General features: G+C 39.6%; 1 protein-coding gene and 1 pseudogene across 7 annotated transcripts in view; one reads left to right on the top strand and one right to left on the bottom strand.

Moving 5' to 3' along the window:
- The window catches only part of HEPACAM2 (HEPACAM family member 2), a 60,232-nt gene that overhangs the window by 27,663 nt on the left and 10,985 nt on the right, over positions 1-21,584 (top strand). For all 7 annotated transcript variants that reach the window (XM_061413453.1, XM_061413450.1, XM_061413447.1 and 4 more), the window contains exon 4: positions 7,509-7,805. In XM_061413453.1, the coding sequence (XP_061269437.1) occupies positions 7,509-7,805 (297 nt within the window). The remainder of the gene's footprint in view (positions 1-7,508; positions 7,806-21,584) is intronic.
- LOC133246774 (ubiquitin-conjugating enzyme E2 variant 1-like) lies at positions 904-1,625 on the bottom strand (annotated as a pseudogene).

The following is a 21,584-nucleotide window of genomic DNA, read 5'->3' as shown; positions in this document are numbered from 1 at the left end:
AGCCTTTGACTGTGTGGATCACAATAAACTGTGGAAAATTCTGAAAGAGATGGGAATACCAGACCAACTGACCTGCCTCTTGAGAAACCTATATGTGGGTCAGGAAGCAACAGTTAGAACTGGACATGGAACAACAGACTGGTTCCAAATCGGGAAAGGAGTATGTCAAGGCTGTATATTGTCACCCTGCTTATTTAACTTATATGCAGAGTACATCATGAGAAATGTTGGCCTGGATGAAGCACAAGCTGGAATCAAGATTTCTGGGAGAAATATCAATAACCTCCGATATGCAGATGACACCACCCTTATGGCAGAAAGGGAAGAGGAACTACAGAGCCTCTTGATGACAGTGAAAGAGGAGAGTGAAAAAGTTGTCTTAAAACTCAACATTCAGAAAATTAAGATCGTGGCATCTGGTCCCATCACTTCATGGGAAATAGATGGGGAAACAATGGAAGCAGTGACAGACTTTATTTTTTTGGGGGGGCTCCAAAATTACTGCAGATGGTGATTGCAGCCATGAAATTAAAAGATGTTCCTTGGAAGAAAAGTTATGACCAACCTAGATAGAATATTCAAAAGCAGAGACATTACTTTGCCAACAAAGATCCATCTAGTCAAAGCTACAGTTTTTCCAGTTATTATGTATGGATGTGAGAGATGGACCATAAAGAAAGCTGAGCACCAAAGAATTGATGCTTTTGAACTGTGGTGTTGGAGAAGACTCTTGAGAGTCCCATGGACAGCAAGAAGATTCAACCAGCCCATCCTAAAGGAAATCAGTCCTGAATATTCATTGGAAGGATTGATGCTGAAGCTGAAACTCCAATACTTTGGCCATCTGATGCAAAGAACTCACTTGTTGGAAAAGACCCTGATGCTGGGGAAAGATTGAAGGCAGGAGGAGAAGGGGACGACAGAGGATGAGATGGTTCGATGGCATCACTGACTCGATGGACATGAGTTTGAGTAAACTCTGGGAGTTGGTGATGGATGGGGAGGCCTGGCATGCTGCAGTCCATGGGGTCACAAAGAGTTGGACATGACTGAGTGACTGAACTGAACAGTATCTTAAGATAAACTGCCTTTGAATGGGAGCTTTCTTTCCAGTACTTTGAAGTCTACAAGATGTATCTAGAAAATTTACTACTGTGGAAAATGAAGACTGCTTAAATCGAATGGGGGGCAGGGGAGGGCCTGTGGTTTTCTTTTTGATTAATTGCTGTAACACTGTCCTTCAGGCAGCTGAGGGAGTTTCATATTTTCTTTAGACATCATTAGACACTGAAGTTCTTGCAGGACAACTTTGATGCTATAAAATTCTGCCATTTTGCTAACACTGATATGGCTCTTGGGTCCACCACTCCATTAGAACTATTAACTCCATTCATATTAATTTTTGTTACAAATCTTACAAAGAGAAGGGGTGCTTCTGGGTATTTAGGTACACATTCTATTTTAAGTTTGTATATTCGGTTTTCATAAATTGTTCTTGGAGGCCCAGTTATCATCCCTGTCCATCTTGTGTCGTGTCTGCATCATCTTATAGACCCCAGCTAACTGGGCCATCTCCTACTCCTTTCTGGCCTTCTTCGAGTTCTTCCAACAGTCAGAAATTGCAGGGGACTTTTTCCTCATGCAAAAAACTGCTGTAAGTTGTCGTACCTCAAGCTTGCTGCTTACAAAACTATCTGTATTGACGAGCACAACCAGAAGGAAGGGGCACATGGTTTGTTACCCGTGAAGTGATGACTAAACCAGGGCTGGTGACAGAACCTACAACCAGAACAAGATGCTCACACGGTGAGACACACGGGAATGAGACCAGCTAAGACGCTCCAGGTTCTCATCTGGAGCTCCAGCTCTTTCTGGGGAACACTCTTGAATGCAACGGAAGACGGTAACCTCCACCACCCACATGGTGAAATGTTCATGAGAGGACTGTGTGTATGAGGCTGCTCCAACATATGTGGATTTAAAATGTAACGGGCTTACTCTTCTGGCATTCCATTTTTGGTTAACTGTCATGGTAGCCTGTGGGATGCTGGATCAGAGGAAAGATCTGGCTGCCAAGGGCTACTCTTTGAGGCCCTGCAATCCTGGCCAAGGCAGGAGGAAGTAACCTGTCATAACACGAGCATCCTGAAGATTCTGGTGGGTTTTTCACAGTTCCACCCTCTAAGATCTATGCAGAAATCACAACGGACCCCTTAACCAGTGGGGCATCTCTCAGTCACCCCTCAGGATCCTGTTTCTTTCTCTCGTTCTTCCTCAGGGGCTTCTCTGAAGTCAGGGCCAAACGGACATCCCCAAGGCTCCTCCCCCCACTCAGACACCCAGCATCCAGTAAGGGACTTCATCTATTTGGGGATACCTCTGCATCCTCTAGGGGAGCCTTTGATGTCGTCTAAAGAGCCACCAGCCCCCGACTCCTCCAGAGTAGCTCTGGTCTCACCCCTTGCCTGCTCCGGCCGTTTAGCAGCACCGCACGGCTGGGCCCTTCCTCTCAACAGGGCCCTCACGCTGCCTTCCATTTGCTTTTGTTTGTTTTTTCTGACCTTTAGAAAAGTTCCTCAATAATGTAGTAAGTGTGATATTTCAATATTCCCCCATAGAGGCCCACATCATAATTTAGAATTTCAGCATGAATCACCTCTTCTGTTTTCTTGAGGTGCTGTTTCTGTGACAATTTCCTTCACAAAAACAGGAATTGCTTTTTATTTTGGCAGAAAAAAAAAAGTATAACAAAGTCAGGAGTGACAGTGTATCGTTGAGGTTATGATATCATAACCTGGTGTTGGCCTCGGTGGAATACAGTGTCAAGCCAGTAATACAGGCAGGTATCTACTTGTAGTTCACGAAATGTGCATGCCCATCTGTGCTGTAAATTATAACCCAGTAACCACTGCATTTTGTGTATAACATATGGCACTGCTCATGGGGAAGTGCTCTAAGTGATAAATACGAAAGAAAAAAGGGTCATTCACAGTAAATACTTACCATCTGCTCCCGAACAGGATGGCAAGCAGCATCAAGATGGAAATTTAGGTTCTGTTCCCACCCAGCCATAAATTGTTAAACAGAACAGATGATATATGATTTTACAAGTCACTTAGTAAACACCCATGCCTGAGGCAAAGGGTTCATTTCTATTGAGAGTTCTCTGCCAAGGGCAAGAAACTGAACCACAGTCAAAATAGAACTATCCATCTGTTTTCATCTTCAATGTCAGAGGCCACACTGGTTTAATCACTCCAAATATCCTCAGTTGGATTGCTCATGCCATGAATAATATGCTAAGCTGCATTTCAAAGTAAACGATGGTCAGCTTGACGTGGTAATGAAGAAGGAAATAGCATCATCAAGTAGTCAGAAGAAAGTAGATTGTAAGCAGTATGTAGAATGTGATAGATAGATCAGTCCATCTGTGTGCGTGAGAGAGAGAGACGGTGGGTAAAGAAAGAAGACTTAAGACTTTCCTGCTTAAGAATCTGTCTGCCAATGCAGGAGACACAGGTTTGATCCCTGGTCCAGGAAGATCCCACATGCCACGGAGCAGCTAAGCCCGTTTGCCACAACTACTGAAGCCCACTCCCTTGAGCCCGAGCTCCGCTACAAGAGAAGCCACCGAAATGAGAAGCCTGTGCACCGCAGCTGGAGAGTAGCTCCCGCTCATCACAACTAAAGAAAGCCCGTGTGCAGCAGCAAAGACCCACTGGGGCCAAAAAGAGTAAATAAATAATTTTAAAAAAAAGAAAGGAAAAAGACGTAAAGATCATACCCTGAAATATGGATGTTCGTTCTCTGAGATGAAAACAAATGAGTTTTCATCTTCATGCCTCTCTGGAATTTTAGGATTTTCTGCAGTGAAATGTATTTCTTATAAAATCAGGTAAAATATGCTGAATTCTAATGAATCATATCAGAAGCAAGGAACTTAAATTCATCAAAGTGTTAGGTTCCGAGAACTGAAAGAGGTGCTTGTGTGGGGACTGATGAAGTTTGAGATAGTTGATGCTAACTCTGAGGAGCCAGATATAGCAGATAATTAAGACAGACCGAAGAGAAAAGATTATGCTAATCATGAAATCCAATAAATGAGGAAGTAGCAAAATCAAAATAAAAATGAGTATAGGGAAGATGAATGACAATCAGATTCCCTTATTTAGAAACATGTTTTACTTGAAACTAGAGTAATTATTAAATTAGATAATCAACCTTATTCACCAGCCTTCACTTTAAATTACTGTGGGCTTCCTCTGCAAATCAAACCCATTCTCCAAAATGGAAGAATTACTGCTTTTAAGAATACGCCATTATGTTGTGAGAAAGTGAAAGTATTAGTCGCTCAGTCGTGTCCATGAACTGTAACCCGCCAGGCTCCTCTGTCCATGGAATTCTCCAGGCAAGAATACTGGAGAGGGTTGCCATTCCCTTCTCCAAGGGATCTTCCCGATCCCAGGATCGAACTCAGGTCTCCTGCATTGCAGGTGGACTCTTTGCTACATGAACCACCAGGGAAGCAGTCCTAAAGTGATTCCAAATGGGAAAGTTCCCATAGAAGTTTTGAGTAATATCAGCAAACTTTGAAAGCAATATTTATCATCATGTGTGTTCTCAATTTGTTTTTATACTCATATTCTATAAACCCTGAAAACAAGTAGAAAGACAGAAACTTGTAGTGAGTGACCACACTTCTCTTTTTCAAGCCTGCCTTGCTCTGCTCTCAGAAATGCTCTCAGGCTTCAGTCTTTGTGACAGACTGGGGTCTTCTGCTACTCCAAACCTCTGTTGATTCCTCTCATTGATTTCCTATGATGTGAACCATAACCAGTGTCCACCAGACAGTGACCTTTGCTTCCCTAATATTCTATCAGTGCTGTCAACTTGGGGGGGACCCTGCTGCTGCACTGGAGCTGAGATAATAGCAGCAGGAACCATGTATACAGCACCTAACACCTCAGTTCTCCTCACAGTGCCTAGAACAGTATCATGCATGCAATAGCATCTCAGTATTGATTTTGGTTGAATGAATGAAAACGACTTTTCATCCCCATTACACAACTAACTATTCAGTGGTTTTGCAACACACAATTCTAAAACAGAGATTTTCCCCTGAGACTGTATCACAGCATGAAACGAGAAAACAGTATGAGTTCTAGTACAGTCCCAGGAACGGAGCATTCATTTCTCTGCACTTGAACCCTCCATCTCCAGTTTCTGATTACTTTGAATTTGAAGGTACTTCTATGTTTGCTTTCTAAAAGCAGGATCACCTCATGTATATATATTAATATAAATCTATAGGTTTCCTTCGGATGCCTCTGTGTCTTTAGGAAGCAGATATGTGTAAAGTGTATGTCCTCCAGCTAAATATAATTTATTGCTATGTACCTTCAGTTTCTGTTGTATCTTAGGAAATTTGTCTCCCCAGTTGGTAGGTTGGTCGGAAAATGCTGATATAATGGAGAACCACTCTGGGAATCGGCACATTTGAGGTTGACTTGCCAGTATCCAAAGTAACAAGCCTGGCATGAATCATGGCGTTTCAAAGATAGCAAGACTGGCAACCAGTCATCTAGTCAATCTTTTTATAGCAAAGGTGAGGAAAGTGAGACCCTAAAAGCTTAAGTGGCTTTTGAAGAACATTTTGCTAATCGTTGAAAAAGTTAGAATTTAATCTAGATATCCTACTCTCTGATCATCACATTGTATTATTCCACACAATGAGAGATGAACAGGTGTTACCTTTTTTTTAAATAAGCATGTTTGAGATTAGGTTATTTCTGAGCAAACCATCAATAGCCTTATCCAGTTTATAAATTCCTTGAGAGTAGGAACTGTGTCTTATACATTTTTTATCACTCACATATTAAATATATTATGGAGCACTTAGTATCTCTCAAATAAGTATTTTTTGATTGACTACTTGATTAACTGAGTACAGAATTAATATGTAATTAGACAATAATTTATTGTACAACAAATAATACAGTTAGGAAAACAGACACTGTTTTGAAAAAGAAAGTTACACAACTTGGCAGGTTTTTTTGGAGAGATAATATGAATAACTAAATACATATATTTTAGAATCCTAGGTCTGCTATTTAATAGCTTTGTGACCATGAGAAAATTACTTTTTTAAATACCTCTTCCTTCACCTTATAATGGGAATAACAATTACCTCATATAGTTGCTTTAAAGATTAAATGTGGTTGTCTGCATAAGTACTTAAAGTGCTTTCAGATGGCAAATAGCCAACAAATACTGGTCATGATCAGCTAAATTATGAGCACAGTAATGCCTAAACCTTAAAGTTTTTAGAATATAAGTCAGGATATAACTGAATGAGAAAAACCTGTCTAGCTGGGGAATTTTTTTTTTTAATCTTTCTTATTTGTTCTCTGAAGAAATCAATGGAAAATGTGTCTTAATCTGCAGATAATCTGGTGCCATAGAAATAGCAACCTGCTCCAGGAATATTGCTATGTAAGGAAAAAACACCATGGGATAGCCATGATTAAGTAGTTTATTGATGATAATGAAGATGTATTTTTTTCCAAATGGAATCTAAACTTAGCTTGTGGGGAGGAATTTTTAAGTTTTTTTAAACTCTTAAAATGTCATGAAAATATGGAATACTCCTGTACTTTTTTGCATAAATTTGTGCTCCATGTAAAACTATGTAACTTTTAAATATTTGCATCAACTGTCCCAGCACTTAGAAGAAAAATAGATAAACTCAGAAAAGTTGTCAAAGAGAAAGTAGTAGCCGTAATCTATTTTAAAATTACTTTTAAGTACAGCTGCAGTTTCAGAAAAATGGAATTTGTCTAACAAGCTTATAGATTTATCTATACATGACTCATGGAGAAGGCAATGGCACCCAACTCCAGTACTCTTGCCTGGAAAATCCCATGGACAGAGGAGCCTGGTAGGCTGAAGACCATGGGGTCGCGAAGAGTTGGACATGACTGAGTGACTTCACTTTCACTTTTCACTTTCATGCATTGGAGAAGGAAATGGCAAGCCACTCCAGTGTTCTTGCCTGGAGAATCCCAGGGACAGGGGAGCCTGGTGGGCCGCCGTCTATGGGGTCGCACAGAGTCAGACACGACTGAAGCAGCTTAGCAGCAGCAGCAGCAGCATACATGACTCAAAAGCTTAGCACCACAATTATGATAACAGTGTCTGTAAAATTATATCCTAAGTTTCAAGGCTTTCACTGTTTCAGACAAGTTCAATCACATCTCAAATGACTTCCTTTTCCATGGATATCAGAATAAAACACTTTTAGGTCCTTATCGTTACTGGGAGTCTAAAGTGAAGTGAAGTGAAGTTGCTCAGTCGTGTCTGACTCTTTGCGAGTCTAAATGAGAACCTAATTGCCCAAGTTTAACATGAAGACTTTCATGAAAATAAAATGGTGCTAAACTCTCCCAAACTCAATAACTGTGTAGTGATTATTTATGTCGCCCCTTTATTTCTCTTTTCAATTAATGCAGATGGACCTTATGGACTTCGAGTTAATTCTGATAGAGGACTAAAAGTAGGGGAAGTGTTCACTGTGGATATTGGAGAAGCCATCTTGTTTGATTGTTCTGCTGACTCTTATCCTCCCAACACCTACTCCTGGATCCAGAGGACAAACAATGCCACATATGTCATTAAGCATGGGCCTCGCTTGGAAGTTGCATCCGAGAAAATAGCCCAGAAGACAACTGACTATATGTGCTGTGCTTACAACAACATAACTGGAAGGCGAGATGAAACTCACTTCACCGTCATCATCACTTCTGTAGGTAAGTGGAACATAAAACGCAGGGATCCGATGAAACCCAAATGCCTGTTAGCCTTGCTCTGCTCCTATTTTATACTTGTGTGGAAGAGAATATCATTGTGTGTATCATATATTCTAGGAAACTCTTTTTTGAGCTAACTAAGCCATGGTTTCTAACAGTCAAAGAAAAAAAACCCAAAGAAGAGTGGAGAGAGAAATCAGTTGCTAGCTCTGAGGGGCTATAAAAAAAAAGCGAGAATTCAGTACAATCCTTCTAAATGTGCATTCTTGCTTTCCTGATTTTATAAACAGGAATAAATGAGAATCAGATTACTCATTTATAAAAGTTTATATATACAGTTGCATTAAGTCAGACGAACACACCTCCATGAATTAGAAATGCGGTTTCCCTACCATCTGGTTTCCTTCTCACCATCCTTCATGGGCTTCCCTTCTTCTTTCACCATTTGAAACCTGAAATCTGTGGGATTTAGCAACAGGGGTCTCAATACCTTGGAAACGACAGAATTTTGTAAACTTGTGAAATTGGGCATTTTCTAGAAGTCATCTAATTTTTAGAAAGGTCATAAATCCAAAGAGTTAAGAATCATTGCCTAAAATACTTATGTCCACCAAATTCCCAGCTTTCTGAGCCTTCTCTTCTGTCTACAGTATGATTTCATTCACTCCCATAGTTCCATGTGACACTGGTACATCCAAAATTTGTAAGGCTCTAAAACTGTATACACAATTACCTTCTAAATGTCTCCACTTTGACGTGCCAGAGGCAGCATACAGGTCCAATACATCAAAAGTGAAACATCTTCTTTACCCTCAAATTGCTATTCTTTCTGTTTCCCTATTTAAATGAATGGTCTCTTGCCTGGAAAATCCCATGGACAGAGGAGCCTGGTAGGCTGCAGTCCATGGGGTCGCAAGAGTTGGACACGACCGAGCAACTTCACTTTCACTTTTCACTTTCATGCATTGGAGAAGGAAATGGCAACCCACTCCAGTGTTCTTGCCTGGAAAATCCCAGGGACGGGGGAGCCTGGTGGGCTGCCGTCTATGGGGTCGCACAGAGTCACACACAACTGAAGCGACTTAGCAGCAGTAGCTACCAACCTTAGCCAGAAAGCTAAATGCCATCCCAGACTCTTTTCTCTTGCTTATTGCCCGGCCCAACATCCAATCAAGTTTGTCGATTTTCCTTTCTTCCTATCTCTCAAGTCCATTCTCCTCTCTCCTCTTTCCTCCTTCTTTCTTTTCTTCTTCTCTTTTTCCTTCCCCTTCTCCTCCTAAATATCTTCTCCATTTGTACCTTCTCTTTCTTTGTCTTTATAGCCCTGGTGCCTAGGATAGGACCCATTACATAGAAAGTCAATGCGTATTTTTTTTAATAAGTAAAACAAGAATATAATCCTTAGAATTTTCAGTACTTGACCCTTAGGCCATGTGCATCAGAATCACATGGGGATATCTAATAATGTATTTTCATTAAGATACCTCAGACCTTTCGGATCAGGACCCGGCAGCTCATAAATGGGATCTGAATATCCAGCAAGCGCAAGCGAGACACCCCTTATGAGCCATTAAGAGTTGTAAGACTATTATAAATATACAGATTGATAAATATATGGTAGGTGGGGTCTTCCCAAGACTCCCTAAAATCGAGGGTATTCATATTTGCAAAAATCATCTGTGTACACTGGAACTTACATACAAACATGGTAAGATTTTGTTTTTACTCTTATGAAGAAAATGCTTCATAGAAGAGTGCTATCCAGTGGAACTTTTGCTTTGAAGGAAATGTTTGATATCTGCTCTATCCAATATAAGTACTTCCTAGCTTCATTTGGATTTTTTTTATTTTTTCCTCTTTCTTTTTTAAATTACGAAAGCAATTTACAGGAGACTTGGAAAACACAGAACAAAGTTACATATAGTTTCTCTTTATATTGTGCTTCCTAGTACAATATAGTACTTCCTAGCCTCATTTGGATATTTTTCTTTTTTTCCTCTTTCTTTTTTAAATTACAAAAGCAATTTACAGGAGACTTGGAAAACACAGAACAAAGCTACATATAGTTTCTCTATATATTGCAGTTATTTTAAAGTAGATAAATTAAGAGTTTTAGTTGGAGTTTCAATATCAAACTCTCAAAAATTAATGGAATGAATAGACAGAAAAGTAGAAGGATATAGTAGACCTGGAAAGCACTATGAGCCAATGCAACATAATTAAGATTTATACAATTTTTACACAACAGTAGTATGCAAATCATATTCAAGTTCCCATAGCTCATTTGGCTTTTAAGCACTTAAAATATGGTTATGCCACTGAAGATCTGAAGCTTTTATTTTGTCCCTATTAATTTTAATTTAAGTATTTCTAGTAGCTAACATATATCTAGTGACTATCATATTGGACAATGCAGTGCCTGAATTATGCTTCATTTGGGCAGTAGTTAATAACATATTTTCCTTATAGGTCTCAAAAACATGTATGTGTTTGTGTTAGTCTCTCTGTCACGTCTGACTCTTTGCGACCCCATGAACTGTAGTCCACCAGTCTCCTCTATCCATGGAATTCTCCAGGCAAGAATACTGGAGTGGGTTGCCATTCCCTTCTCCAGGGGATCTTCTTGACCCAGAGATCAAACCCAGATCTCTTGCACTGCAGACAGATTCTTTACCGTCTGAGCCACCAGGGTGTTTAGGGTTATATAAACCAGGCAATCAATCTTTCATTATTTGACACCTGTTATGGACCAAATACTAGGGTAAATGCCATCTGAAAAAAATAATTCCTGCTAACAAGATGCTCACAGCCTGATATGGGTGGGTGGCAGGCATGTAAGTAAACAGCCAGCATACTTTACTTTCCATTTTACCAAGTTTTTAATATATTTAACCAGCTTTTTACCTCAGTGGTTAACTGAAACATAATTTTTAAAAACAGCATAATTAAGTATGTAATTTTGTGGCAATCTGGATGTTGTCTTAGACTTGTTCCTCATACTCACTGCAAGTGAGAACATGTCTATGATATGTAGGTGTGTACTGCACTGAAACCTTTCTTACTACCTAAACTTTTTCCATAATATTCAGCCAAGCTATCATCATAGTATCAGAATCCCCCAATATTTGATTCAGATCTTTTTACCAAAGTCCAAAGACAGCTACAGTCTTAATATCAAATAATTACCTTTTGCAAAATCTAAAAAACCTGTTTGACCTGTACAGAGACCAGACATTTGTTATTATTGTAAATAAGAAGAGCAGGTGCTTATTTTTCAGAGTGATTCAGTGCTGTCAACATTCATGACCTCTTTGTGGTTTGTAGAGCTGTTTTCCAATCCCCAAATGTCCACAGAACTTAAACAGTAGCAAATGGCAAAGAAAATGAGTAGTATTAATGTGTTTTAAGTATTTGATTTTTAGAAACTTTTCCAAATCAATGAATCTCTACAATGCAAATTAAAGGTAAAAACAAACCAGGTGGCTCAGTGGTAAAGAGTCCAAATCCACCTGCTAAACAGGAGTTGCAGTTTTGATCTGGGTCAGGAAGATCCCCTGGAGAAGGACATGGCAACCCACTCTAGTATTCTTGCCTGGAAAATCCCGTGGACAGAGGAGCCTGGCGGGCTACATCCATGGGGCCGCAAAAGAGTGGGTCATGACTTAGGGAATCAACAACAACAACCTACATGAAAACATTGGACATCATTTGTAACTGTCAGCTGAACACTTACTGACCATCCATTCTGATGAGCTACCTATATTAATATCTGTGGAAAATGCAAAATAATTTAGAATGGTGAGATGTCTGCCTTTGAGATATTTTTAAAACCAAGTTACATTTGACATAACCAGAGTCTAGTTGTAAGAAACCGGAGAAGGCAATGGCACCCCACTCCAGTACTCTTGCCTGGAAAATCCCACGGATGGAGGAGCCTGGTGGGCTCCAGTCCATGGGGTGGCTAAGAGTCGGACACAACTGAGCGACTTCACTTTCACTTCTCACTTTCATGCATTGGAGAAGGAAATGGCAACCCACTCCAGTGTTCTTGCCTGGAGAATCCCAGGGACGGGGGAGCCTGGTGGGCTTCAGACACGACTGAAGTGACTTAGCAGCAGCAGCAGCAGCAGCAGCAGTTGTAAGAAACAGAACATCTTTGTTTGTAATGAGGCAAAGAATGTGGCCGATCAAAAAAACTCAGCAATAAGACACGAGAGGCAAAGGAAGAAGGAGTCAAAGATGACTATGTAGTCATAAATTTGGAAAGAAAACAACAAGCACTAGAAATAATCAAAGGTTTTGATTATTTGATAGGGACTTTCAGTTCAGGAGAGGAAGACTAGAGAATGTGGCTATTAGCTCTATGTTTTCCTGCCCGTTTAAGACTAAACCAGATGGTGCCTCCCCCCTCTTTGGACTATGATTCACATCTAAGTTATCAGTGGACCTCTCTGTATCTTAGTAGAGATATCCTAAAGAAAACAGGGGAAATAGGCAGTCACCCAGCTAGTCAGTGATAAAGTAATATCTGAATTCAAAACCCCTTTTTTTAACCACTGAGTAAACTGTCTCCCTTGACGTTGACTGAGAGTATCAATGTCTAAAAAATATGTCACATATATACAGGATATGTCACATATTTGTACAAGATAGTATTTTATCACCTTAACTAACTTTATGCTATAAACAAATAGATACTCTGGTTTATCCAGACATGTATACTTTCATATTAGTGAGAAATAACGAAATATTTGTAACTAAAAGTAATACCTAGTATGTAACTTTCAAGAAAAGAATAGCAATTAAAGTAATAACTTAGCATTCATATTTTGGAAGAACAACGATTTTATTACCGTAATTAAAGACTTTCTTGAATGCAAGTATCCCTACTTTAAAATTTAACTGGGTCTAAATCACTATTGTGACATGCAATATACATAAAATTAAAATGTTTATAATCAGAATTCAAATGTTCACATTTCATGACAACATTCCAATGTACAAGTTATTAGAGTTCTCAAGAGTCACATGGCCACAATTTGAGATTTAGCCATAGTAGAAATATTTTTGTATGTGATCCAGCAAAATCTCTAATTTTTTAGTATCTATTTGCACAACTTTTCCTAAAGAAGAGAATGGCAAAATGACCCTACTCCTAGGCAGGAAAATGAATTTACTGATTTCTGTTAACTACCTAGAAATTTCTCTGGTTAAGATCTCCAGGAGATGTATTTCACTTTAGATCATGGAGGATAACAACTGAGATGAGCTGCAACCCTTACATCCAGACCCTGGAGCCTTAGGTGACATCCCCTGAGCATCTATCACAGAACAACTGTGTCTGTCGGGTGGGGCTGTGGTAGGGGGTGGAAATAGCATGCCCCCAGGAGGCCATCTTCATTGCCATAGGAACATGAATCACTGGCCATAATCAGCTTACAGACTGGATGGGAGCGACCTCAGGACTCCATTCTGATCTAGAAATAGACAAGCTGACTGGTGGCATATGGCTGTCTTGTTGTAGGTGCAGTCTCTCAAACAGCAGGGCTGCGATACCATGGATACCACACCTCTTGCCTATATTTGCACTTAATATGTTATTTCATTTTATTTGTTTGCCTAAGGAGGGGGCAAATAGCATTTGCACTAGGGCTTTAGTAAATGAGTCAATCGTGTTTAAATAAGGGGGAGAATGGCATGCTATGTGCTAAAGAGTACAGAATTCTCTGAAAGAAGGAAGAGGGGAGCTGCTGCAAGTGTCCAGAACCACATTTGGGATTCCTGTACGTTCTCTGTGGCAGTGAGGTCAGAATTCCCCTGTCGTCTTAGTTGCAGTCTGGGTTCTAGAAATCCTCTCCTCAGCACACTCGCCTGGGAGCTGATGCCACAGCAATTGTGCCACTTGATTTCATCCTGGACAAATCTGGCATTTTTCATTTTGTAAATGTCAAATACTGAACCTGGTAAGTTTTGTGTATTCTGGTGGAGAGAAGCAGTGTTTTGCTTTGTTTTGTTTTGTTTTTAATTGGAGGATAATTGCTTTACAATTGGTGTTGGTTTCTGCCATCAGTTCATTTCAGTCACTCAGTCATGTCTGACTCTTTGTGACCCCATGGACTGCAGCACACCAGGCTTCCCTATCCATCACCAACTCCCAGAGCTTGCTCACACTCACGTCCATTGAGTTGGTGATGCCATCCAACCATCTCATCCTCCATCATCCCCTTCTTCTCCTGCCTTCAACCTTTCCCAGCATCAGGATCTTTTCCAATGAGTCACTTCTTCGCATCAGGTGGCCAAAATATTGGAGTTTCAGCTTCAGCATCAGTCCTTCCAGTGAATATTCAGGACTGATTTCCTTTAGGATGGACTGGATTTTCTTTAGGATTGTATGGTTTCTGCCATACAACAACAACACAAATCACTCACAAGCATATATACATACATACATACATATATATGTGTATATATATATATATATATATATATACACCCCTCCCTCTTGAGCCTCCCAACCACCCCACCCCCACCCCAGCCCTTTAGGTCAGCACAGAGCACTGGGCTGGGCTCCCTGTTTTATACAGCAGCTTCCCACTAGCTGTGCATTTTACACATGGTAGCGTAGAGATAGACTGACACAGTGCTACGCTCTCAGTTCGTCCCGCCCTCTCCTCCCCCACTGTGCCCACACGGCCATTCTCTACGTCTGCGTCTCTATTCCTGCCCTGCAGATAGGTCCATCAGTACCGTTTTTCTAGATTCCATGTATGAGAAGTGTGTTGAGAGAATCAGGGTGCTCTAGAGGAGAAGGGGGCCTAAACAGGGAAGATCATTAGTTCTGAGAAAAGGATTGCCTCTCTTCTTCAGTCTCCAGGGAGAGGATACTTGGCCTTAGCCATGGCCAAGGTTTAGAGCTGACAGGTGCTAGTCACCTCAGGATACTTTCTGATGGAGGGCTAACAGAAGCCAAAGGGGAGAGAGGCTAGAGGGCAATAAGGAAGGAGCCTGAAGAAATAAGGAAGTAATGCTAAAGAGAATGCGTTGGATCCCCTCTAGGACAGAATGTACAAATTCTGTCATTCCGGGAAACACAAAGTAAAAGAGACAAAAATTTAAAAATGCAGGAGAGGGGAGGAGATGTGTCTTATCTCATTTAAACATCCAGTCCTTGTTGTTGAACCTACTACAAGGCATCAGAATCATAGGAGCGCCTGGCAGAGCCAGTGTATGCCAGAGTGTAACTTCAGCATTACGAGAAACACTCTGAAATAATAATTATTAGCATGTTTTCAAGATGAAGGGGAAAAACAGCTGAGACTATATTAAAATATTTTTCATTGTAAAGTGTATTGTAAACAGTTGACCCAAATAAATTAGCATTGAATTTATTTCTAGGGACTAGGGGATATTGAATTTTAGTGAAGGCAGTCTGGCTATCAAGAAGTGAGAGAGTTGGAGTACATCAAACCTGGTGTTAGAAAAGTTTAGAGGAAAAAGTGAATATATTGAGCCTACCTGCCAATTGTTAAAACCATTAAATTTTTTGCAATCAGGGAAAAAATGTATTTCTCCAGTCTCCATTCTAGGACTTACTGACTATGACGTGTATTTTCATTTCTCTGAAACTGTTTCTTCATCTTTTAATTCCTTTTATTATTTTCATTATTACTGATATGACATACCCATACCAAATAAATGGGAAACAAATGTACATTTGGTTTTATACATATATAATGCACCTAAATTTGATTGTGTATATCTGAAAATTGGCTAATTTTTATTTCAGTAATTGGATCTAAAATGAACAAATAAGAGAATTCACTTGCTAAAAGTGGTGCCCAAGTAATATGCTGTATCTTAAATCATGCCACTTTATTATTTAGCATTTCTTATCAATTTTTTTCTGCTGTTACTTTGCTTTTGTATCACTGCTGGTGTCTCAGACCATTCTGTTTGCCTCTGTCTTATTGATAGCCACACCAGAGTACGGGTCCTTCTGAATTTATACTTGAGAAGTAAAATTGAATAGCTTTGTTGAGCTTCTAAAATTGTACTTCTGAAATGGTAGAGAATGTGAAAATCAGTCACATAAAGAGTATCATCTGGAGATACTGGATCTGAAGAAGAGACTTCTCAGGGGAGAAGTAAGAGCTTCATCAAACAATCGATGTGGCATCATGCAGGGTCTGATTTATTTGTTGTAGTTCCAGTTGGTAGAACCAAGTAGATTTGGGTGCAATGATTTAACGAATTTCTATTTCTCATATAATGGTCAGGCAAAAGTGGTAGAAAGAGCAGAGAATTGTAGTCAGCACTACTAAATTAAATTTGAGACCTATATTGGAATTTTAGCTTGAACATCTTTAATATGAAAGTTGTTATTACTGCATTGTTTTGATTTGCATTTCTCTAATAATCAGTGATGTTGAGCATCTTTTCATGTGACTGTTGGCCATTTGTATGTCTTCTTTGAAGAAATATCTATGTCTTTTGTCCATATTTTGATTGAGTTTTTTGGTTTTTTGATAATGAGCTGTATGAGCTATCTATATATTTTGGAATTAAGTCTTTGTTGGTTGCATCATCTGCAAATATTTTTCCCCAGTTCTTAAGTTGCTTCTTTATTTTGTTTATGGTTTCCTTTGCTGAGTGTGCAAAAACTTAGAAGTTTTATTGGGTCTCACTGTGTTTTTTTGCTTTTATTTCTTTTGCCCTGGCAGACTAATATAGGAAAATATTGCTGTGATTTATGTCATAGAATATTTTGCCTAAAAGTATTAATTCTGGTTAGATTATTTTTTCATCTCTAAAATCTAAGAGACAAAAAGTGTATAACAAACAAATAGAGAGGAAAAGAGGAATAAAATAAACTCCTAATAAAACCAAATTAAGACAAAAAAGGAGACAGCAAAAATGTAGGATATGTAGAAAAAAATCAGATTATAGTTAGAAACCAAAATATATTAATAATTACATTATATATTAATGGACTAAATATTCCAACTAAAAGACAAGTATTGTAAAGCTAGGTATTAAAATACTATTTAATACTTATAAGAGATATAAATTATATAAAGGATGCTGAAAGTAAATGAGTGAACAAAAAAGCCATGCAAATGGTCCAAAGAAAGCTGGTGTGGCCACACTAATACCAAAGAAATTAGATAAGAATTAGATATATTTCTTAAGAAATATTACTTCAGGTTAAAAATGGACATTTCATAAAAATGAAGTGATCTGTTCAGCAGGAAGATATAAAAATTCTGAATTTATATGCATCTACTAGAATAGCATCCAAGTACATCTAATAAATAGCAAAAATTGACAAGAGAAATAGAAAAATCCACAGAGTGGGAGATTTTAACATATTCCTGTCAGTGACTGATAGAACAAGCAGTCAAAAACCTAACAATAATAAAGAAAAACAATTTGACCTAAATGAAATAATATGAATATTGCACACAACAACTACAGAATTCAGGGGATATTATTCAATTAATAAAATTGTTGCCATATATGAGAGTGATGGAAAAATTGTTGATTGTTACACTTAAGTGATGAAATGATAATACAGAGAAAATTTGAAAGTGCATTGTTTCCATAGCCATTACATTATATATGGCCAAAAAATATTTGAGTTCTTCCAGTATTTGAAAACTATTATCCAGTTTAACAAAGCAGTTTTTCAAATTACCGTTAAATGAAGTTCCAACAAATGTCACCATTGTTTCAGGTTCATCTTCATAAATGTCAACCAACATTCATGGTGAAGTTACACTTGTTTATCTTTGATGTAAACTATTTCTTTGCTGAATTGGATAATAACCAAGCATTTATTTGAAATCTAATTGTTTCAAAATATGGTTGAAAATACACAAGTTCAGCAAAAATCAACAAAAACAAGCCATAAGAATCAGTTAGATATCTGGAATTAGCAATAAAGAGTATTGCATACTTTATTATTAATTCTAAATTAGGCCACACATCCTTCACATCAGTAAAATTTATAACTTTTGTATGTGGATATGCGCATATAGCTTTTTTGATACTCAGTTATTAACTTACCACTGCATTGTTGTTCTTGTTGTTGTTCAGTCGCTCAGTCATGTCCAACTCTTTGCAACCCCATGGACTGCAACACTCCAGGCTTCCCTGTCCTTCACCATCTCCTGGAGTTTGCTCAAACTTGCATCCATTGAGTCTGTGATGCCATCCAACCATCTCATTCTCTGTCGTCCCCTTCTCCTCCTGCCTTCAATCTTTCCCAGCATCAGGGTCTTTTCAAATGAGGTGGCCTAAGTATTGGAGCTTCAGCTTCAGCATCAGTCCTTCCAGTGAATATTCAGGATTGATTTCCTTTAGAATGGACTGATTTGATCTCCTTGCAGTCCAAGGGACTCTCAAGAGTCTTCTCCATACCATTGCATATAGTGTCCTATTTGCGTAAACTTCATGTAAAACCTCTTGGCTGCCTCAAATCATATAATATCCAAGCAACAAGAGAACTTAAAGGCCAGTCACTCCAGCCTCCTCATTTTACTGCTGTGAAAATCCAGGCCCTTAGAAGTAAGCAGCGCATTCAGCACTGCCCAGCTCTTTAGAGAAAACAAACCTGTGAAGTAGGAGCACGGTATCTGAAGAAAGGCCTAGACCTCAAGCAGTGATCACCCAAAGGCTACAACAGTTACCAACTAAAAGGCCAGCATTCTAACAGTGGGAGAGTGTAACTTTTTCTACAAATTATTAACCGAGAGAAAAGGAAGAAAAATTTCTAATAAGTTTTGTGATGTTTTGGTCTAGATCAAAACCAATAAGTTACAATTCTAGTTCATTTTATACTACCTTGATTTTATTTCTTCGACCCAAAGTTGAAAAAAGTTTAATTTACAACCTGTTTAAAGGCAGTAAATATTACATAGCTATTGTAATGCCATAAAAATAACATTTTGAGGACTTCTCTGGTGGCCCCGTGGTTAGGAATCCCCCTGCCGACGCAGGAGACACAGGTTTGATCCCTGGTGTGGGAATAACCCACATGCCGCCGCGCAGCTAAGCCCACAGACCACAACCACTGCAGCCTGCGCACTCCAGAGTCCGTGTGCCACAGCTACTGAGCCCATGTGCCACAGCTACTGAAGCCCTGCACCGTCGAGCCCACGCTCCGCAACCAGAGAAGCCACTGCAAGGAGAAGCCCGAGCACCGCAACTGGAGCGCAGCCTCCACTCACTGCAACGAGAGAAAGCCTCACACAGCAACAAAGACCCAACACAGCCTAAACAAATAAACAGATTTTTAAAAACATGTAAAGAAAAAAAAAGGAACATTTTAAGAACACAGTTCTCTGAATACCTACCAGAAACATATAAACAAACCATCTAAAATAGTAAAGATTTTGGTGATGAAAAGCAACTTGCTTAAACTCTTAAGGACTTAAAGGGAATATCAGTTCAGTTCAGTTGCTCAGTTGTGTCTGACTCTTTGTGATCTCATGAACTGCAGCATGCCAGGCCTCCCTGTCCATCACCAACTCCTGGAGTTCACCCAAACCCATATCCATTGAGTTGGTGATGCCATCCAGCCATCTCATCCTCTGTCATCCTCTTCTCCTCCTGACCTCAATCTTTCCCAGCATCACGGTCTTTTCCAATGAGTCAACTCTTCGCATCAGGTGGCCAAAGTACTGGAGTTTCAGCTTCAGCATCAGTCCTTCCAATGAACACCAGGACTGATCTCCTTTAGGGTGGACTGGTTGGATCTCCTTGCAGTCCAAGGGACTCTCAAGAGTCTTCTCCAACAAGAGCAATTCAAGGAGATATCATGATTCCCCTGACTTTTTAACTGGAGTTTAACATACATGATATATACTACATTATAACAAGATTCAGGGAAGATTAAAAAGTGCAAGTGTTGTAGGTAGAAAAGCTGAGAGTATATATAGGTCCACAGTGAAAGAAAGGAAAGATTAAGTGTTCATCCTTATCTTGGCTGCTGGAGGCCTCAGCCAAGTCTTTGTGGTAGAAGTCGACAGGATGCAGGCTGGATATTTATTGCAGAGTTGAGTCTCCACCGTGTTCTTCACCACACCCAGATACTCCAAGCTGTTCTCCACCATGGCAGAAGGGAAGTGACATCCCATGGCTGTCACCCCCACATTCAACTGGACTGAGATGGGCAGCTACCACCATTCAAGTCCACATCAATACCTGATTCACATGTAATATGGAAGACATCTGTTACTTGCTTTTGTTGAAGGTCACAACAATTTCCACTTCATAGATTAACTCTCTGACTAAGCATGTTGTAGTCTGAAACTAGTGTCAACTTTGCCATACTTAGTAAATTTTGTCAAAACAGCATCAAAATGAAGCACAGAGTGTCAAGTCTGGGGTCTCATCTGGACTCTGCCACTTACTTCCTGAGTGACCCCAGGGAAGCCTCGGATTCCCCATCTCTAAGAGGGCATAATACTAATAATGTGCTGTGCTGTGCTTAGTCACTCAGTCGTGTCCAATTCTTTGCGACCCCATGGTCTGTAGCCTGCCAGGCTCCTCTGTCCATGGGGATTCTCCAGGCAAGAATACTGGAATGGGTTTCCATGCCCTCCCCCAGGGGATCTTCCCAACCCAGGGATGGAACCCAGGTCTGCATTGCAAACCCGGGTCTGCCTGCATTGCAGGCAGATTCTTTACCCTCTGAGGCCTCCCTAATAGCATTGTTGTGACATCCAGGGGTTAATATGTATCGTGAACTCTTAGAATGGAGCCTGATGTAAGCACTCAACAGGTGTTAGCTATTAGCACTTATATTTTATATAGGAATATTAACAAAAGGAATGACTTGCAAACCAAAGTAAATTGTAGTCAAAAGTGGGACTTAAAATATTCTATTGACAATCACACATATTTTATTTTAGAGATTAAAATCTCTTTATTGGTCAAAAATTAGTAATGATTTAAACTTAACACCTCTCCTCTTGCTTCACTACTTCATTGCTCACCACCACTCTAGAAAATCCACATACATGAACGGTGTTAAAAAACCAGAAGGGAAAGAGACACGTGTACCCCAATGTTCATCGCAGCACTGTTTATAATAGCCAGGACATGGAAGCAACCTAGATGTCCATCAGCAGATGAATGGATAAGAAAGCTGTGGTACATATACACAATGGAGTATTGCTCAGCCATTAAAAAGAATACATTTGAATCAGTTCTAATGAGGTGGATGAAACTGGAGCCTATTATACAGAGTGAAGTAAGCCAGAAGGAAAAACACCAATACAGTATACTAACGCATATATATGGAATTTAGAAAGATGGTAACGATAACCCTGTATACGAGACAGCAAAAGAGACACTGATGTATAGAACAGGCTTATGGATTCTGTGGGAGAGGGAGAGGGTGGGAAGATTTAGGAGAATGGCATTGAAACATGTGAAATGTCATGTATGAAACGAGATGCCAGTCCAGGTTCAATGCACGATGCTGGATGCTTGGGGCTGGTGCACTGGGACGACCCAGAGGGATGGTATGGGGAGGGAGGAGGGAGGAGGGTTCAGGATGGGGAACACATGAGAAATAAAGGAATAAATTAAAAAAAAAAAGTGAGATGGGAAGAGAGAGAGAGAGCAGCCTAGCATCTGGGGATGTTCATACAATGAGCTCAAACAGATCCAACTTACATGCTAGCAAACACTATTGAAAAATATGACATGAGCTATTTGCTACATCTAGTATAACATAAGCATATTATCCTGAACAGCTCACCACATTTCCAA

This window comes from Bos javanicus, chromosome 4 (assembly GCF_032452875.1).
Source record: "Bos javanicus breed banteng chromosome 4, ARS-OSU_banteng_1.0, whole genome shotgun sequence".
NCBI lineage: Eukaryota > Metazoa > Chordata > Mammalia > Artiodactyla > Bovidae > Bos > Bos javanicus.
The sequence above is the reverse complement of the archived record's forward strand: the minus strand, read 5'-3'. Positions and strand labels throughout refer to the sequence as shown.